The 15268-nt window shown below is 49.7% G+C and overlaps 1 protein-coding gene across 1 annotated transcript in view; it reads right to left on the minus strand.

The window, feature by feature from the left end:
• LOC109451865 (uncharacterized) overlaps positions 1-14585 on the minus strand; it is a 148835-nt gene extending 134250 nt beyond the window's left edge. Inside the window, exons 1-2 of the mRNA XM_088801848.1 lie at positions 14552-14585; positions 9909-10541 (exon numbers count right to left, since the gene is read on the minus strand). Coding sequence (XP_088657974.1) covers positions 9909-10541; positions 14552-14585 — 667 coding nt within the window. The remainder of the gene's footprint in view (positions 1-9908; positions 10542-14551) is intronic.
• Positions 14586-15268: the final 683 nt, after the last annotated feature.

Raw genomic sequence — 15268 nt, forward strand, 5'->3', positions numbered from 1 at the left:
CTGGGAAGGAAGACCTGAAGGATGAATCATCGTTATAGAGACATTATCAAATCCATTTGACTTGTGATTTCTAGCACTTTCCGAGCAGCAGGGAACCAAGCTTGCAGTGAGATGGGCGCGGTCACATGCAAACCTGGAGCAGGTAAGTTCTGGCTCTGCTGCTGACCAGCAGGGCAACTTTGGACAAGTAATGCAAGCCCTGGGAGCCTCGGCTTCCGTGTCTACGAAATGGGGAATAGAAAATACACAGCTAGCAATGCTTCCTCGGACATCTGTCACCTTTATTACATGACAATCAGCCGTCTTCTCCCACTGCACCACCCTCCCTAAAACAGCCATTCAGACGCAAGCTTCAGAATAGAAATAACCTATCACCATGACAATGAGCTATTTCCTCACAATGCCGAACAAGGACAGCTGGTGGCACTTGCCAGGGCAGCATGGCTTCCTTTAAGAGCTCACACAACCCATGAGCATGAGTCACTGCTCCTTAAACAAAGCCGACCTGTGTAACGTGCGAAACGTGTGGACAGGCAGGCACGCTAGGGTTCCCACCTTGAGATCAGTGTGGCCTGGAGAGCAAGGCTGTCATCTTACATGGCGCCCCCCAAAGTTGGGGCACAAATTAGCACATGAATGTACAAACACAAGGGAGCCTCTAAAGAAGTCTACTCACATGTGCCGGCTCCTGGACAAGCCCTCTTCTGGCCAAACCGGGTGTTCAGTCTCGCCCCAGCACAGGAGCCCAGGGAGGAGACTGCACAAACCCATTGGTCCCAGCTCCGTCAGGCTTTTTGCACCAGGAATGGACCCAAATTTGCCTCCTCCAGGTAGACCGGGAGCAACACCACTGGGTCCTGCTAGGAATTAGGGAAGGTGTTTTGTTTGCTTTGAAGAAATCTCAGGTGGGAAGTACCACTGCCCCCATCGCTGCTATTCCAGTAACAACTCTTGTGTGCAGGTAAATGAGAGCCCTGCCATGGGCGACCTGCTGCGAGGCTGGACTTAGAGACCCAAGGGCCAAATTCCCAAGTCGCTGACGGAGCAAAAACAGACTCACGGGGTCAGAGACTGGGGGAAGGAAGCCCTGTGGGGGCTCATTCATGTCTCAAGGTTCACTGAGCGTCCCCATGCTCCTGCTCTCCCCCAGGTACTAGTCTACAAAGGCAAACAGAATGAATTACCTACCCCCACCACACATTCTGGGGTGTCATCCTGTAGCCCCTTCACTCATAGTCAGCATTTGGTGTTGTCTCTCTACACCTGTCCCCACTTCCTGAGGATCCCAGTTTCCACCGGAAGAACCCCGGGTGGCTTTGCAGAGGGAAGCTGCCTCCCCAGGTGCCAGGCACGTGACCACAGGACAGCCTGTCCACGTGCCCTTCTCCTAGACGCAGGGGCGGGGCCGGCCCTCAGCAATGCTGAGCAATCCCATTCTCTTGCTCTGGGTCCACAGAAGCAGAAAGCCTGCAAATGCTTCTGCTCTTTCCACTCCCACCAGGGAAGTAAAGCTAATTAGAATTAGAGAAAAACAGAGAGCCACCAAATCACCCAAAAGCACCACCCCTAGACTTCAGTTATATGAACAACCAAACAATCGTTTAAGCCAGTTAGAGTTGATTTCTCTGTAACTTGCAACTAAAAGCGACCAACCTAAAAAATATCCTTCTTTTATGATGGAGGAATTGAACCCAGAGAGGTCCAGCAACTTGCACAAAGACACACAGACACTGGGGACTGGAGCAGGACGGGACCCCAGTGTCAGGCGTTGCCAAGTCCTGAGTTAGAACCAGGACTCCATTCTTCAAAACTGTGGGGCCTCACAGACATTCCTTGAGGTCTCTAAGCCCTACGTCAGAGATAGTAATAACCCCCTCCAGGCCCTCCAGAGATTAAGGAAAATAAACACTGGGAACCACTTGCTCCAAGCAGGTAAAAAGTTGGCATCTCTCTTCTTCCCTATATAACACTGCTGCTCCGGTAGCCAGCGCTGGTTGGCAAATCGTATTTCTTGCACTCTTACACAGGGATGTTTGGTGTAGTTTAGGGTTTGGGTGTAGTTTAGGGGACAGGCCAGTTTGACCTGTGAACCATGTATGCAGCCACACAGCCTCTTCCCCAAGTCGGTGGCCCACAGACAGATATCCAGGATGACAAGGGCAGAGAGGAAGGGTTTGGGGAAGGGGGGAGGAGTCAGCTTCAAAATACAGTGAGGGAGGTGAAGGGAAGGGAACCGGGTAAAAGGAGGGCACAGAAAGGGACGAGGAAAACAATTCTAGGAAAGGTGGAAACGTCCAGCGGTCAGGGTGGCATGAGAAACTGGGACTGTCTCAGCTCTCTGGTTAACCACATTCCTGGTTTCCACTTTAGAAATTTAATTGTAAACCTAAACATCTACCTTTCCCCACTGGCTTGCCAGTGGCCACGGATTCTCTCAGATTCAGTGAAATGTCCCTCGGCGTTACCCTGGGGCCACTAAACAAGTCTGGGGAGGGTCCCGGGCAGGCACCCTCTCCCCTCCCAGAGGGAAGAAAGCCACTGGGCTTGGGACGTCTGTTCTGTCATCCCAGCCACAGGAATAACAGTTTTGTTTCTTGCCACTTCCTTTTAAAAATAAAAAGAAATATCGTGATGAAAAAAAAAAAAAAATGAAAAAGAGCCACATTCATGGTGGCACCAGGGGCACAAGTTCCCTTTCCTTCCACCACGTGGGGAAGGGTACAGAGGCCGTGTGAGGCAAAGGGGTACAGAGCTGAGGAGCAGACACAATTGGTCCCCAGGGCCAACAAAACCACTTACTGCCAACGCCTAACCCCCACCCCTTTGAGGCCGGACACATGCTTGGGATGCTCAATGACAAACGGGGACAAACCGGAACAGACAGAGCTTTCAGGGCTCACACACAGCTTCAGGAAGAAAACCCCAGAAAGGATGCAACCGTCTTAACCCAGCCACTGACTGGGGCTCGTCACCGGAGCCACCACAGACATCTGACATCTCAGAACTGTGCTCAAAAAGGCATTTCTTAAGCCACTCGACTGGGCAGAAAAGGGTTCTACGGAAAAATAATTGTTCAATTTTTTTTGCAAAATAAAACCCTACACTCAGCAAACTTCATACATGAAATGTGACCATGTAGGACAAGTGGGCAGAGAGGACTCCCCCTGGAGTTCTCTCAAATCCTGAATCCAACCTCCATTTGCCAACCCCCCCACCCCCGCCCCGCCAACAATGCTTCCAAAATAGTCGCTTTTCACAGTGTGTGCTCCCTTAGGAATTCGGAGCCCATCTGTGGGGTCAGTACCTACCTGTGCCACTTCATTCACCTAAGCCTTAATGTTCTCTTCTGAAAAATGGGGATGACACCTGACTATTCCACCAGCATGAGGTGACAGATGGGATATGGGCACAAATGCACTTGAAAACATCTAGTGCAAATAATCGGGACCTAAGGAACATGCTAGATCGCCAAACGCTTTAATTTAGAAAGAATAGATGCTGCAGACTGGGAGCTGAGTCACATGAACTCTGCTGTCCCATAGGTCCCTGGGCACTCAGCTCTTAGCAAAGATTCTTCCTCAAAGATAAAAGGAGATCCCACCTGCTCCCGGAATGTACGTGGAAACAAATCTAACTGTCCTGGTCAATCTACCTTTAAAATTAGTTAAGTGCCTCTTCACATCCACCGGGATGGCTATCTATCCAAAAACAAAAAAAGTGTCGGCACAGAAGTAGAGAAAGTGGAACCTTTGGGCCTTGCTGGTGGGAATATAAAAGGCTGCAGCTGCTGTGGAAAATACAGCAGTTCCTCCAAAAATTACGCACAGAATTATCATATGAGCCAGCAATTCTACTTCTGGGTTATACACAAAAGAACTGAAAACAGGGACTGAGGTATTTGTGCACGCTTGTTCATGGCAGCATTATTCACAACAGCCAAAAGGTGGAAGCGACCCAAGTGTCCAGCAACGAAGGAATGGTAAACAAAATGTGGTCTATTCGTAGAAAGGAACAGTATTCAGCCTGAACATGAGAGGAAATTCTGACACCTGCTACAACACAGATGAACCTTCAGGACTTTATGCTAAATGACGTAAGTCAGACACAAAGGACAAATACTGCATGATTCCACTCAAGATGAGATGCCTATTGTAGTCAGATTCATAGTGACAGAGAGTAGAATGGAAGTTGCCAGGGGTTGGGGCCGGGGGATGGGGAGTTAGCGTTTAATGGGCACAGAGTTTGCATTTGGGGAAGATGAAAAGTTCTGGACACGGATGGTGGTGATGGTTGCACAACAATGTGAATGGGCATCATGCCACTTACTGCACATTTAAAAATGGCTAAGATGGTAAACTTCATGTTATGTACACTTTAACACAAGTTATAAAAAAGAAATGATGGTTAAAATTTTTAAAAATTAGTTAAATGAAGAAGACACAACTGCAGAGATGGTAAGTGTCACTTAGGGCTCCTGAGGGCTTCGCTTACACACTGAAGAACATGTCCCCACAGGCTAGCATCTCAGCCACCTGACCTTCCATGCCTAAAACTCAACCCCTCCCCACCTCGGCTGCCGAAGCAAGTCGGCTTCCCACTGCCCCAAAGAACCTATGTGCCAGAGAACTGAAGTGATTGCATCAATGTCGAAAGAAGCATCCAGCAGCCCCTCAGTAGCTGTAGAATTAACGACAGACAAAGTCTAAAGCAAAGGATCGAAAGGTGTCTAGAATAAGGGAAAATGCCATTGATGTCTTGAAAACATGGCTGAAATCCCCAATGAATTATCCGGTGGGATTGCTGGGCAGGCAGAGATGGTCTTTCCTGCCCTGTCCCAGTCGGTCAAAGACGGAAAGGGAAGGAAATTGCAACAGTGAAATGAAGTCAAGGGCCCACACTCTTTAGGCAAAGGAAGTGGGTCTGAAAACCATTAAAATCAGCTGCTATCAGAGGCATTTTTGAAACCACTGGGGGCCTCACAGACCTCAGGGGAGAGACTGCAGGTCTGATTTATTTCTGGAGACCCAGAACAGCTGTGTCTTTTTCATTCGCCCAAAGGTAGCCACTTCTGTCTTAACTGACTACAAAAGGCACCTGGATTCAAGACTTTTATGTAAAAACCTGTAGCAACAAACCAAATATGGGAGGAGGTGATGATTCATATTACAGAAAAAAATTCTTTGACAGAAACTTGCCACTCCAGCATTCCTCTAAGTTGCACGATTCCTCCAGGCCTTTCATATATCATGTGATGAACAGATTGGTTTGATAGAGACGTTTCTCTGGGCACAAACCTGGTCTTTTACTTAAAGCAAGAGAGCCCAAGGGATTTTGAACAGACCATCTTTAGCCAATGGCACAGGTCAAAGGGAAGAAATTCACCCAGGACCATTCTCATCCTCATGTGAAGTGAGCTGAGTACATCTGTCATACAAAGAAGGGGGTGCTTGCTAACTCGCTGTGGAGGACCCCAACCAGCTCCATGATAACAGTGGATATCACCTAGGGTGATGGTGGCCAGAAGTAGCAGTGGTCTCCATGGGCACGCAAACAAATGTACCAGGAAGCTACCGATGAAAGGGCATCTTCCAAGCTCCTGGGGAACTCACAATGACCTTCCCTGCCCTCCTTCCCAGGGGAGAGACTGCAAATTTCATTTATTCCTAAAGCCCAGAAACACAATTCATCTTTTGCCCAAATGCAGCCATTTCTGTCTTAACCAAGCACAAAGGGCATCTGACTTTAAGACGTCTGTGTTAATACGTGTACCAACAAATCAAGTAAGTGTGTGTGTGGATCCACGTCGGGTGGAGGTAAGTCAGGAAGGCTTCCTGAGGGAGGAGAAAAGAGAAGCACTATGGCTGGGGAAGCCTCAGTAGGAAAGGGTTCAATTCGGGTTTGCGCTGGCCAAGAAGTCGGTCAACTATGTTTCTTAAAGTGTCCATTTGTATTGGACACCTGGGCAGGGTGTTCAAAACGCAGATCTCTGAGTACTCCCTACCCCCACACATACCAAAATAGAACCTCTAAAATTGGGGGAAGTGCAGGATGACTGTTGAGAATACTCATTTTTACCAAATTCTCCAGGCAATTCATTTTCACGCAAACCACAACTTGAAGGCCAGAGGACTGGTGGGGCAGCTCTATGTGCAGAGTCTGAACTGGACCCACACTGATCTGGGAAGAGCAGCGGCTCCTGCCAAGGGAGGTGGAGGGTGAGGAGCCCCAGAGGAGACGGACAAGGCAGGTGCAGACAGAAGGCTGTTCCATCACAACATCCCAGCCCTGCTCCCACGGACACTTCCTGTTAGGATTCTCCCTGGAGCTAGCTGGTTACAGAAAATGTCCGTGCCATGCAGGAGGGGCGAGGGAGAGGGGGGAGGGGAGAGGGGATGAGCATCTTTCAGTTTACAAGCTATAAGAGGAAGGCTGCTAGCGTTTCAAAGAAGAAAGGAAACATCAGGTGTCGGCGACCAACCATACGGTAACACTAACAGAGAAACTGTTGTGTTGAGAGTTAAGTAATCTCAAAAGGTCCTATCCTACGCAAATACCACCGTCACTCTATGCGGGTGACCACTGCAAGCAAGCTGGGGCAGACAGAGATACTGGAAGGAGTCAGCCCTAGTTCGCGTGTGGATTGTGATGGACCGTTTAGACCAATGGGGTCTCGGTTGTGGGGAACAGAAGGGCTTCTTTCACGCGTTTCCTCAACTTCTCAAGCCTCTCTTCTGCAAAGACACTCGCCAGCCTCCATCCACATCCGTGGCTTCCAAAACCCCCTTCAAGCTGGCTCTCCTCACTCTTCCTGGAAGAAACAAATCCCCTAAAGAAAAGGGGGAATCACTTCCTGGCCCAAGACTGCTGGACAATCCCCTAAATCCATTCTGAGCGGAGAGTAGAACCCTGTGTTCCTTTAAATCTGCCCAGATCACCAGGAAGTGCTCTTTGCTGGGTTTGCACACTGAGTGCCCGACACACCTGCTGCTCAGTGGTGGCATGAGTCACCCACACGGGCATGGCATGTAGGACATGTCAACGGTAGATTCGGGGCTTGGCGGCTGGCTGCTCTCACGCACACCGGATGTCATCCATCCATCTACCCCACAGGAGACATGTCAGGGCAGAGCAGGCTGTAACCCAGTTTTCACTAACCAACTCATTCCCAATAGAGGTCTGAGAAGGAAGGAGGGAGCACGCAGAGATGCTTCCCCCACCGCGGTCAGGGCTCCCCGCCCCTCGGGGCTGGGAGGGTCTCATCTGCTCTGCGGGCCATAGATAGGAAGGGGGAACAAGTTAACCTGGGAAAGAAGATGAAGATGGAGGGGCCTTCTCACCTGGAAACCTTCTCCAGAATAAGTCCTACTCTCCTGCACAGCAGAGCACCCAGAGTTTACAATACTGCATTGTACACTTAAACGTTTGCTAAGAGGGTAGATCTTGTAAGTATTCTTATCACTCACACACACACACAATAAAGTGGGTGGGAGGAAACTTTTGGAGGTGATGAATGTTCATGGCATAGAATTGGGGCTTTCATGGTTATGTACTTATCACCAGACTCATCAAGTTGTATACATTAAAAATGTACAACTTTTTGTGTGGCAATCATATCTCAATAAAGAGGGTTTTTTTTATTTAAAAAAATGGTCTGTGGAACCCTCAACTCCTACATTTTTTTTTTACAAGACAGAATTTTCTGCACTGCAGGATCTTAAATCATAAAAGGAACATTAGCGGGACAACTGGAGAAAAGGGAGTAAGGCCTGGACTTCACAGATTCTATCAGTGTTGATGCTCTGGGTCTGAACCTCTGGGCTGTGGATAGGAACGTGTTAACGTTTAAGGAAGCTGGGTGAAGGATAGAGGGAAACTCCAGGTACCATTTTTGCAACTGTCCTATAAATCTAGATTTATATCAAAATCAAAACTTAATTTTTTTCAAACAGACGACAACATTTTTAATCCAGCTGCCAAATAAATCTCACCTTATGGGATGGCTAACATAATTTACATCGTAGTCCTGAAGGCACATTTTACCCATCTCATACTTTGCTGCTTGAAAAACAACCACCAAAAACCCCCACTGTACTCTGGCTCCCAGACATGGCAGCGACCGATGGTGAGTGGCGCTCTCTGCCCTCAAGCCAACCTCGGAAATGCCCAGAGGAATGGCATGCCTCTGACTTAAAGCAATGTCAGTGATTCCTAAGAATTTTCCAAAGGAAATGATCCCAACTGTGGACAAACCCTTATGTACAAAACACTCACCAATCAATGCATTACTTCTAAGGGTAAAAATTTGGAAACACCTTAGTATCCAACAATGGGGGATTGTCAAGCAAATTATGATTCAACCAACTGTTCATGGGGAAATGTCCACATAAAGTCCAGGGGAGAAAGCGCAGGAAACAATGTTGTATATATTATAGCTGTTTCAGCAGTGAGGAAATAGGTCCCACTGCCAGCAACTACTGTGGGAACTGGGTGGTTTTCCCTGCTTTTTGCGCCTTTTTTTTTTTTTTTTTTTTTTGGTAGTTTTCCATAAAGGATAGAGAAATAGCATGGATTGCTTTAAAAAAAACCACACGGGTGGCACAGGTGGAGCAATGGGTAATCAGTGAGACAGCTTCAATAGTCCCTCTCCCAAGGTCTGGAAGGGGGAGGGTGGGTTCTGCCACAAGGAACGTTATTGCACCAGCATGGGCAGATCCTGGGACCTGCTGCGGCCAGTACCCCCTCCTGGGGGAGGGGGGCAGTACCAACACACATCACCTCTTGGCCTACGGTGCCTAGCCCTCCCTTCTTCCCCAAGCAGGTACTCAGTGGAGGCAATGACACTCTGAGCACGTATCAAGAGAGACCTCTGAGAGCTTCCAGAAGTTTTCTATGTAGGAGGGACTTCTGGACGGGAACCGATCATCACACAGGCTGCCAGTAGGGGGGGGGGGGGGGGGGAGGAATCCCACATGTGGGAAAGCATCTCCAGGAAACCACCTGAATTCGGGGCGGGGGGGGGGGGGGAGTCCTGGGGTTGAGGACGAGCGCCAAAGTGGGAGAAGGGAAAGTTTATCTGTACATCCAGGCGGACTGGCTCAGTCATTCATTCAAGGAACATCGCATCGCGCCTACTCAGTGACAGGTACCTTGCCGCCCCAAACAGCGCCAACACAAAAGGATAAGAAAAGGGGGTGTGATAGATACAAGAGCGATTTGCTTTCAGTTCAGGACTCAAGACTAAGCCCTCTCCCCACGCCAGGCAGGAAACCTCTTCCATTAACGAGCCGCGAAGGGTGCGGGGAGGAAGGGTCGGCAGCTGGACGCACTGGACCAATTCCTGCTTCCTCCCACCCATTCAGAAACCTGTCCACCCCATACCGGCGTCTGCCTGACGGGTGGGCCAGTCCTTGCAGTGAAGCCGACCAGGGACATGCAGAAACACCCCCGTCCCCTAACCCCGCGGTGATAAGAGACTCGGCCAGATCAGCTTCCCCAAGCGCTGCGCTCCAGTCGCATTCTGAGTCGCCAGCGGCCAGACCTCAGGAGCTTATCGAGGCGGTTCCGCTCCCAAAATAACGGGCCCGAGAGGGCGACAAGGCGAAAAGGTAAGTGCAAGGGCCACGCAGGGCTCAGAGGAACGCGGGGCCTTTAACCAGGCTGGGAGCTAGATCCCGCGGAACAGTCAGCAGCTTGGCGGCGCTGGGAGCTGCAGGGCGCTGACCACCAGGACCCGGGCGATCAGCGCCGTCTGGAGACAGAGGGATGGTGGCTAAAACGTCCTCCGAGAAGACGTCAATCACAAGAAGAAAATTTTCGACCCATAACCTCGAGACCTCCGGAAAGCGACGCGGAGGGGTGGGGGTGGGGAGTCAATTCAAATTCCTCCCCCGAATTGCAGGGAAACTTACCTCCAGGTGAGCGACCCGACTGTTCTGTAGAATGAATCAATCCACGGATGGAGACGAGGTCGTGGGTCTTCTGAGTCCGGCTGATACGCACCAAGTAATCCACGTTAAGGGGTCCGGAGTCCCCCACCCCATTGCTCACTTTCCATCCAAGGCCAAAGAGCTGGCAGCCGGCCTCTGCGCTCAGGACCCGCGGAGATCGCGGGGAGTTCACTGGCTGGGGTTCCCAAGCGCCGCATTCCCGGGCCGGGGGACCGCCGCACGAAACAGGCGGATGCTGGGCGCTCCGCCGCCCCCGGCGAGGGCATTCCGCCTCCTCGCACCGGGACAGCACCCAGCCTGGACGCAGCTTCTGGCCTTCCTTGGCTGCGCATCTCCAGCGCGAACCCAGATTCCCGCCGGAACCTCTCTGCCAAGCCCAGGAAAGTACCAAGGGCAAATCCGCTCTCGACCTCGGGTTTGCAGGTCTGCAGGGCCCAGGCAGAGTAGGGTGGGCGCCCGCAGGGAAAGAGAGGCCCGGGGAGGGAAAGGCAGATTGGCGGGTGCCAGCTGTGGCGGCCGTGTCCACCCAGCACCACCAGCACACCGCGCGCCCGCACCGCCTCCGCACTCTGCCCAGGGCCTGGCCATTCGGCCCTTATATATCAGCGGGTCCCGAAGCGGGGCGGGGCGGGGCAGGCGGAACGCGGGGAGGGGCGGCGAGAGGAGCCGAACTGCTTCCTGGGAGATGTAGTTCTGTTTTCCTAGGCAAAACAAATGGAGAGCATCGGGAGGGATGGTTGGGATCTATGGCCAACACCTGTCCTCGCTTGCTCCCTTCCTTCCTAGAGGAAGCTGGGATTCCAGCCTCCCTGTCAACTCTGTTAGCTCTAGGTTAGCCTTTGTGCATATGGTGGGTTGCATCAAGCCCCTAAATGCCGCCCAGGATGACAAACCTTCGTACGTACTCAGTGAGTCAGACAAACCCAGCTAGGTTGCAGTTGCCGCCTGCCATTAACTGGCTGTGTGACCTTCATGGAGTTACTACCACACCTCGGATTCTTCATCTGACACAGATAGAGGATATTAGTGTCGGCTTCCGTAGAATTTTAGAGGGACGTGACCAGCCATTGTTGGCCGGCACAGGGTGGCCTGATCTCCCCATCTCTATTATGAACAACCGTGGTTTCCTTACACTTGTTGTTTAAGCAAACTTGGTTTCAAGTCTTCACTTCCACAAACCAATTGCCACCCTGAGGACCCTCCTCGATTAAAATTCTGAAGCTGCCACTGTCCTTATTCAGGCTTGTTTCTGCAGCGGTCTCCTCATTCATTCAACACCTGAGCACCTGCGCACACTGGGAGCCTAAAAGCAGAAATCCTCCCCCAAGGAGCTCCCGGTCAAGTGAGAGGAGGAAGCGGCATTGTGATCCTTGTGTGGATGTGAAAGAAACGGTATGGTCCCTGGGGAACCTAACCCTGCCTGGGGATATCAGCCAAGAAGGCCAGAGGGCTGTGTCTGAGATGCTGAGATGCGTCTGGACTGGGTAGGAAATAGCCAAACAAAAGACACACAAACCCAACCGACAACAACAAAGGCAGAGAGCCTTCTCTGTGGAGGAAACATTGAGGGTACAAAAGAAAGGGGACATGGTGAAGAGGAGGGCAGGGGCTTCGTTTTCTAGGGTACCTGTACACACTGGGTGGCTTAGAGCACAGAAATGTATTGTCTCAGTCCTGGAAGATATTTATAGATATGGGGGCCTACATGGGTTAGTATACACACAAGTATCTCCCTGCTTGCTCTGCTGAGAGCACCTAGAAGCAATGACAGCCCAGCAGCAATGCGTACTAGATCCATGGTTTGTTTCTAATGCTGTTGTCCAGTAAAAGGAACCAGGGCTTCTCAGAGCAATGGCTGATTCTAGGACTAGGGCAGGAAATATACCAGATGAGCCTGGAGCATCCTCTGGTGCCAGAAAGTAAGAAAGTGTGAACACACACACACACACACACACACACCCCACAGTGACAGAGAATGTCCAAGGGATACAGAAAAGCCAACTGAGAGAGCTCCTAATAGCCAAAGTTGGGGAACAATCTGAGCAATAAAATAAGTACAGTATTATTGGATTATAACCCAAAGTAGAAAATATTCATGAGTTCATACTGATATAATTAGATAATTGAAAAAATATATATGAGGGACAATAAACAAATCCAAGCTGGGAGCAGTTAAGCAACTTGATTAATGTCACAGAGCAAATACATAGCAGAGCCAGGGCTCAAGCCCAGAGCCCCCTCTCAGAAACATCTCCCTGCCACTCTACGGTTCCACATAGTGTGTCTATAAATATTCCGGCAGCAAGGGCTGAACCTTTTCCCACTTGGACCCACTGCCCTGGGTGCAGAGCAGGTGCTCAGCACAGCTGGTGTAAGAAGGTGGATGAACAGGTAGAGAGCACCCAGCACACAGCCTTGCCGACAACAGGCACTCAACAAATGGTAGCGGTCCAGGGAGTCCTCTGGCTCCCCTGTCCTTCCATCCGCCTCCTCCCTACCCCACCTGTGGTCTCCCATCACCCATTCTACTCCCCCTGTTGAAAGGCGATGTCTCCAAAGGCCCTGTGACAGTGACAAGCAAGGGCCAGATATAAAAGGGCCAGAGTGGAGGAAAGAGAGGCCAGTGTAATGTACAGTCTGGCCTCAGGTTAAATGTGCACCAGACTAGATCCTGGGCTCAACGTCCAGCTCCGTTATTTTCCAGTGCAGTGACTTAGGCAAGGTACTGACAGGTCTGTGCCTCAGGTAAGTGTAACATAAGGAATTATTATTATTATTATTGTCATCGTAACAGTTCCTACAACATGCAAATCCTGAAGAGCACACACAGGTACACAAGATATAGTCCCAACCCTTGAAAAATTTACCATTGACAACTGCACTGTCTCACACAGTAGCCATGTGGCTATTTAAATTTAAATTAATTCAAAGTAAATAAATGTTAAAAGTCAGATCTTCAGGGATACCAGCCACATTTTAAGTGCTCCGTAGTGACAGGTTGTCCAGTGGCTAATGCATCGGACAGCGCACACACAGACCATTCCATCACTGCGGAAAGTTCTACTAGACAGAGCCGCAGCCTCAGCACCGCTCAGAAGCTTGTTTTCCAGCTGCGGAATCTCAGGCTGCTCCCTGAACATTAGAATCTGTGTCTCCTGATGCACATTCTTTTAACTTTTGAATTCTCCAAGCGGGCGTAAGTACACACATAATCCTACTTTTAAAAATATCATCGAATCAAAACCTCTTGATGAGAATGTTCGTTTTAAACAAATGGAACCATACCTAGGTCTCATTCTATAACGTTGTTTTGTCTATTGGCAATATGTTTCGGAGAACTTTCATAAACCTAGAAGTTCAAGGGAGATACAGTCATCCCCCTTTATCCACAGTATCCACAGGGCACATGTTCCAAGACCCGCAGTGAATGTCTGAAACCACAAGTAATATGGAAATATGTGCATGTCTGTGTGTGCGTGTGTGTGATGTTTTTCCCTATACGTACATACCTATGATAAAGTTTAATTTATAACCTAGGCACAGTAAGAGATTAACAAGAATAACTAATATTAAAATAGAACAGTTACAACAACAGACGACAATCATAGTTACGTGAATGGCGTTGGCGCCATTATAAGTAAAATCAGGGTGACCCGAACTCAAGCACTGCAATACCTCAACAGTCGGTCTGACCACCGAGGCAGCTGCTAAGTGACTAATGGGCGGGGAGCGTCTACAGCGTGGAGACTCTGGACAAAGAGATGATTCACGTCCCAGGCGGGACGCAGCGGGACGGAGCGAGATTTTATCACACTACTCAGAACAGCACGCAATTTAAAACTGATGAATTGTTTATTTCTGGAATTTTCCATTTAATATTTTTGGACCGAAGTTGATTGCAGGTAACTGAAACCACAGAAAGCAAAACCACGGAAAAGGAGGGACTAGTGTATAGTGGTCAGAAACAGTCTGACATGGAGGAAATTCAACCAAGTCCAAGACCGACCTGATACCCCATGTCTGTGAATTTCTCAGATCGCAGGATATGCATATCGGCTGGGTAAAAATATGTAAATGAGCTTGGTGCCGATGTCCAAAAGTATCAAAGGGCGGCTTGCACAAGGAAAGAGCCAAAGACAGGGTGGCACACTGGAGAAGTGAGAGGGCATATCCACGGGCTCTAATTACAAAACCCACATTACTGGGTTTTCTATGCTTGGTGCAGGGATTAAAATAAGACACAGGCAAACCCAGACAGATTTCAGAAAAAAAAAATGCTATCATTTAATGGAAATGTCCGGAACTGCCAAGAAGTTTCAGAAAGGGTCAGCCAAGCTATTAGATTTCTGGACAATTCCAAGCGTGAGTGGTCACATGTGAGGGAGCATCAGAGCCCACCCTCTCTCTTCATGTCACAAGATTATCACCTGCTCCCTTTCTGCCTCCAAACGTGCTCAATTCTCATAAATGATTAAAAAAAATTCACTGAGCACTTACTAATTGTTGGGCTCTGTGCCAAGTATACAAACAGTGAATGCTCACATAACCCTAAACAACAGGAAATAAAATCATTGTTGTCTTATAGATAACTGAGAGCAACGCACCTGTGGCCAAACAACCTCTTCTCTCACTATCCATCTTCCTTCTTTCACCCTCTTGGCTTTTTATCAAGTAGACTCAGCCCTCCTCTGTGTCCAGAGAGCTTGTGCAGGCTTTCTTAGTTTCATCCTCTCTGCAGTTTCTTTTCCTGAAATCCCTCCTTCCCTTGGCTTTTGCAGCAGCGTGCCGGGCCCCAGGTCTCTCTGCCCTGCTTACTGATGCTCCCATCCCTACCCCCTAAACGTGAGACACATCCCAGGCTCATGTGCTGAGCTGTCCACTCATTTCCCTCCCCCGGTGCCTTGTCCACTCTCACACCCCATCCTGCCCACGGTGAGGTTGGCTGGACTCCAGGACTGTCTCCTGCCTTCCTGCTGGATGTTTCTACGTCACCTCAACCTCAGGCTGTCTAAGAACAAGCATCTTTACCCGTGCACTGTTGATACCTCACCCAATATTCCCTCACTGCTGAGTTTCCCTGCAGCCCAGTGGGTAACTCTAGCAAGCGACTGCTTCCTTTCTCTGCCAGCGGTGGCTCCTGCTTTCTCTCTCTCTTATGCACCTGGGGCTTCTTCAGTTCTTTACAGGAGCATCTCAGAAGTGCCAGGGGTTTAACCCTCCAAGGACAACCTGCAAGCAACAAGGGAAGGGACTCGTTGGATAAATATCCTATCTTTTCCATCCTTCCATTGGCATCACGGAAGAGGGGCACCGGGTGTGTA

The sequence above is a fragment of the Rhinolophus sinicus genome, chromosome 12, assembly GCF_057876585.1.
Source record: "Rhinolophus sinicus isolate RSI-liver-muscle chromosome 12, RSI-T2T, whole genome shotgun sequence".
Classification (NCBI taxonomy): Eukaryota; Metazoa; Chordata; class Mammalia; order Chiroptera; family Rhinolophidae; genus Rhinolophus; species Rhinolophus sinicus.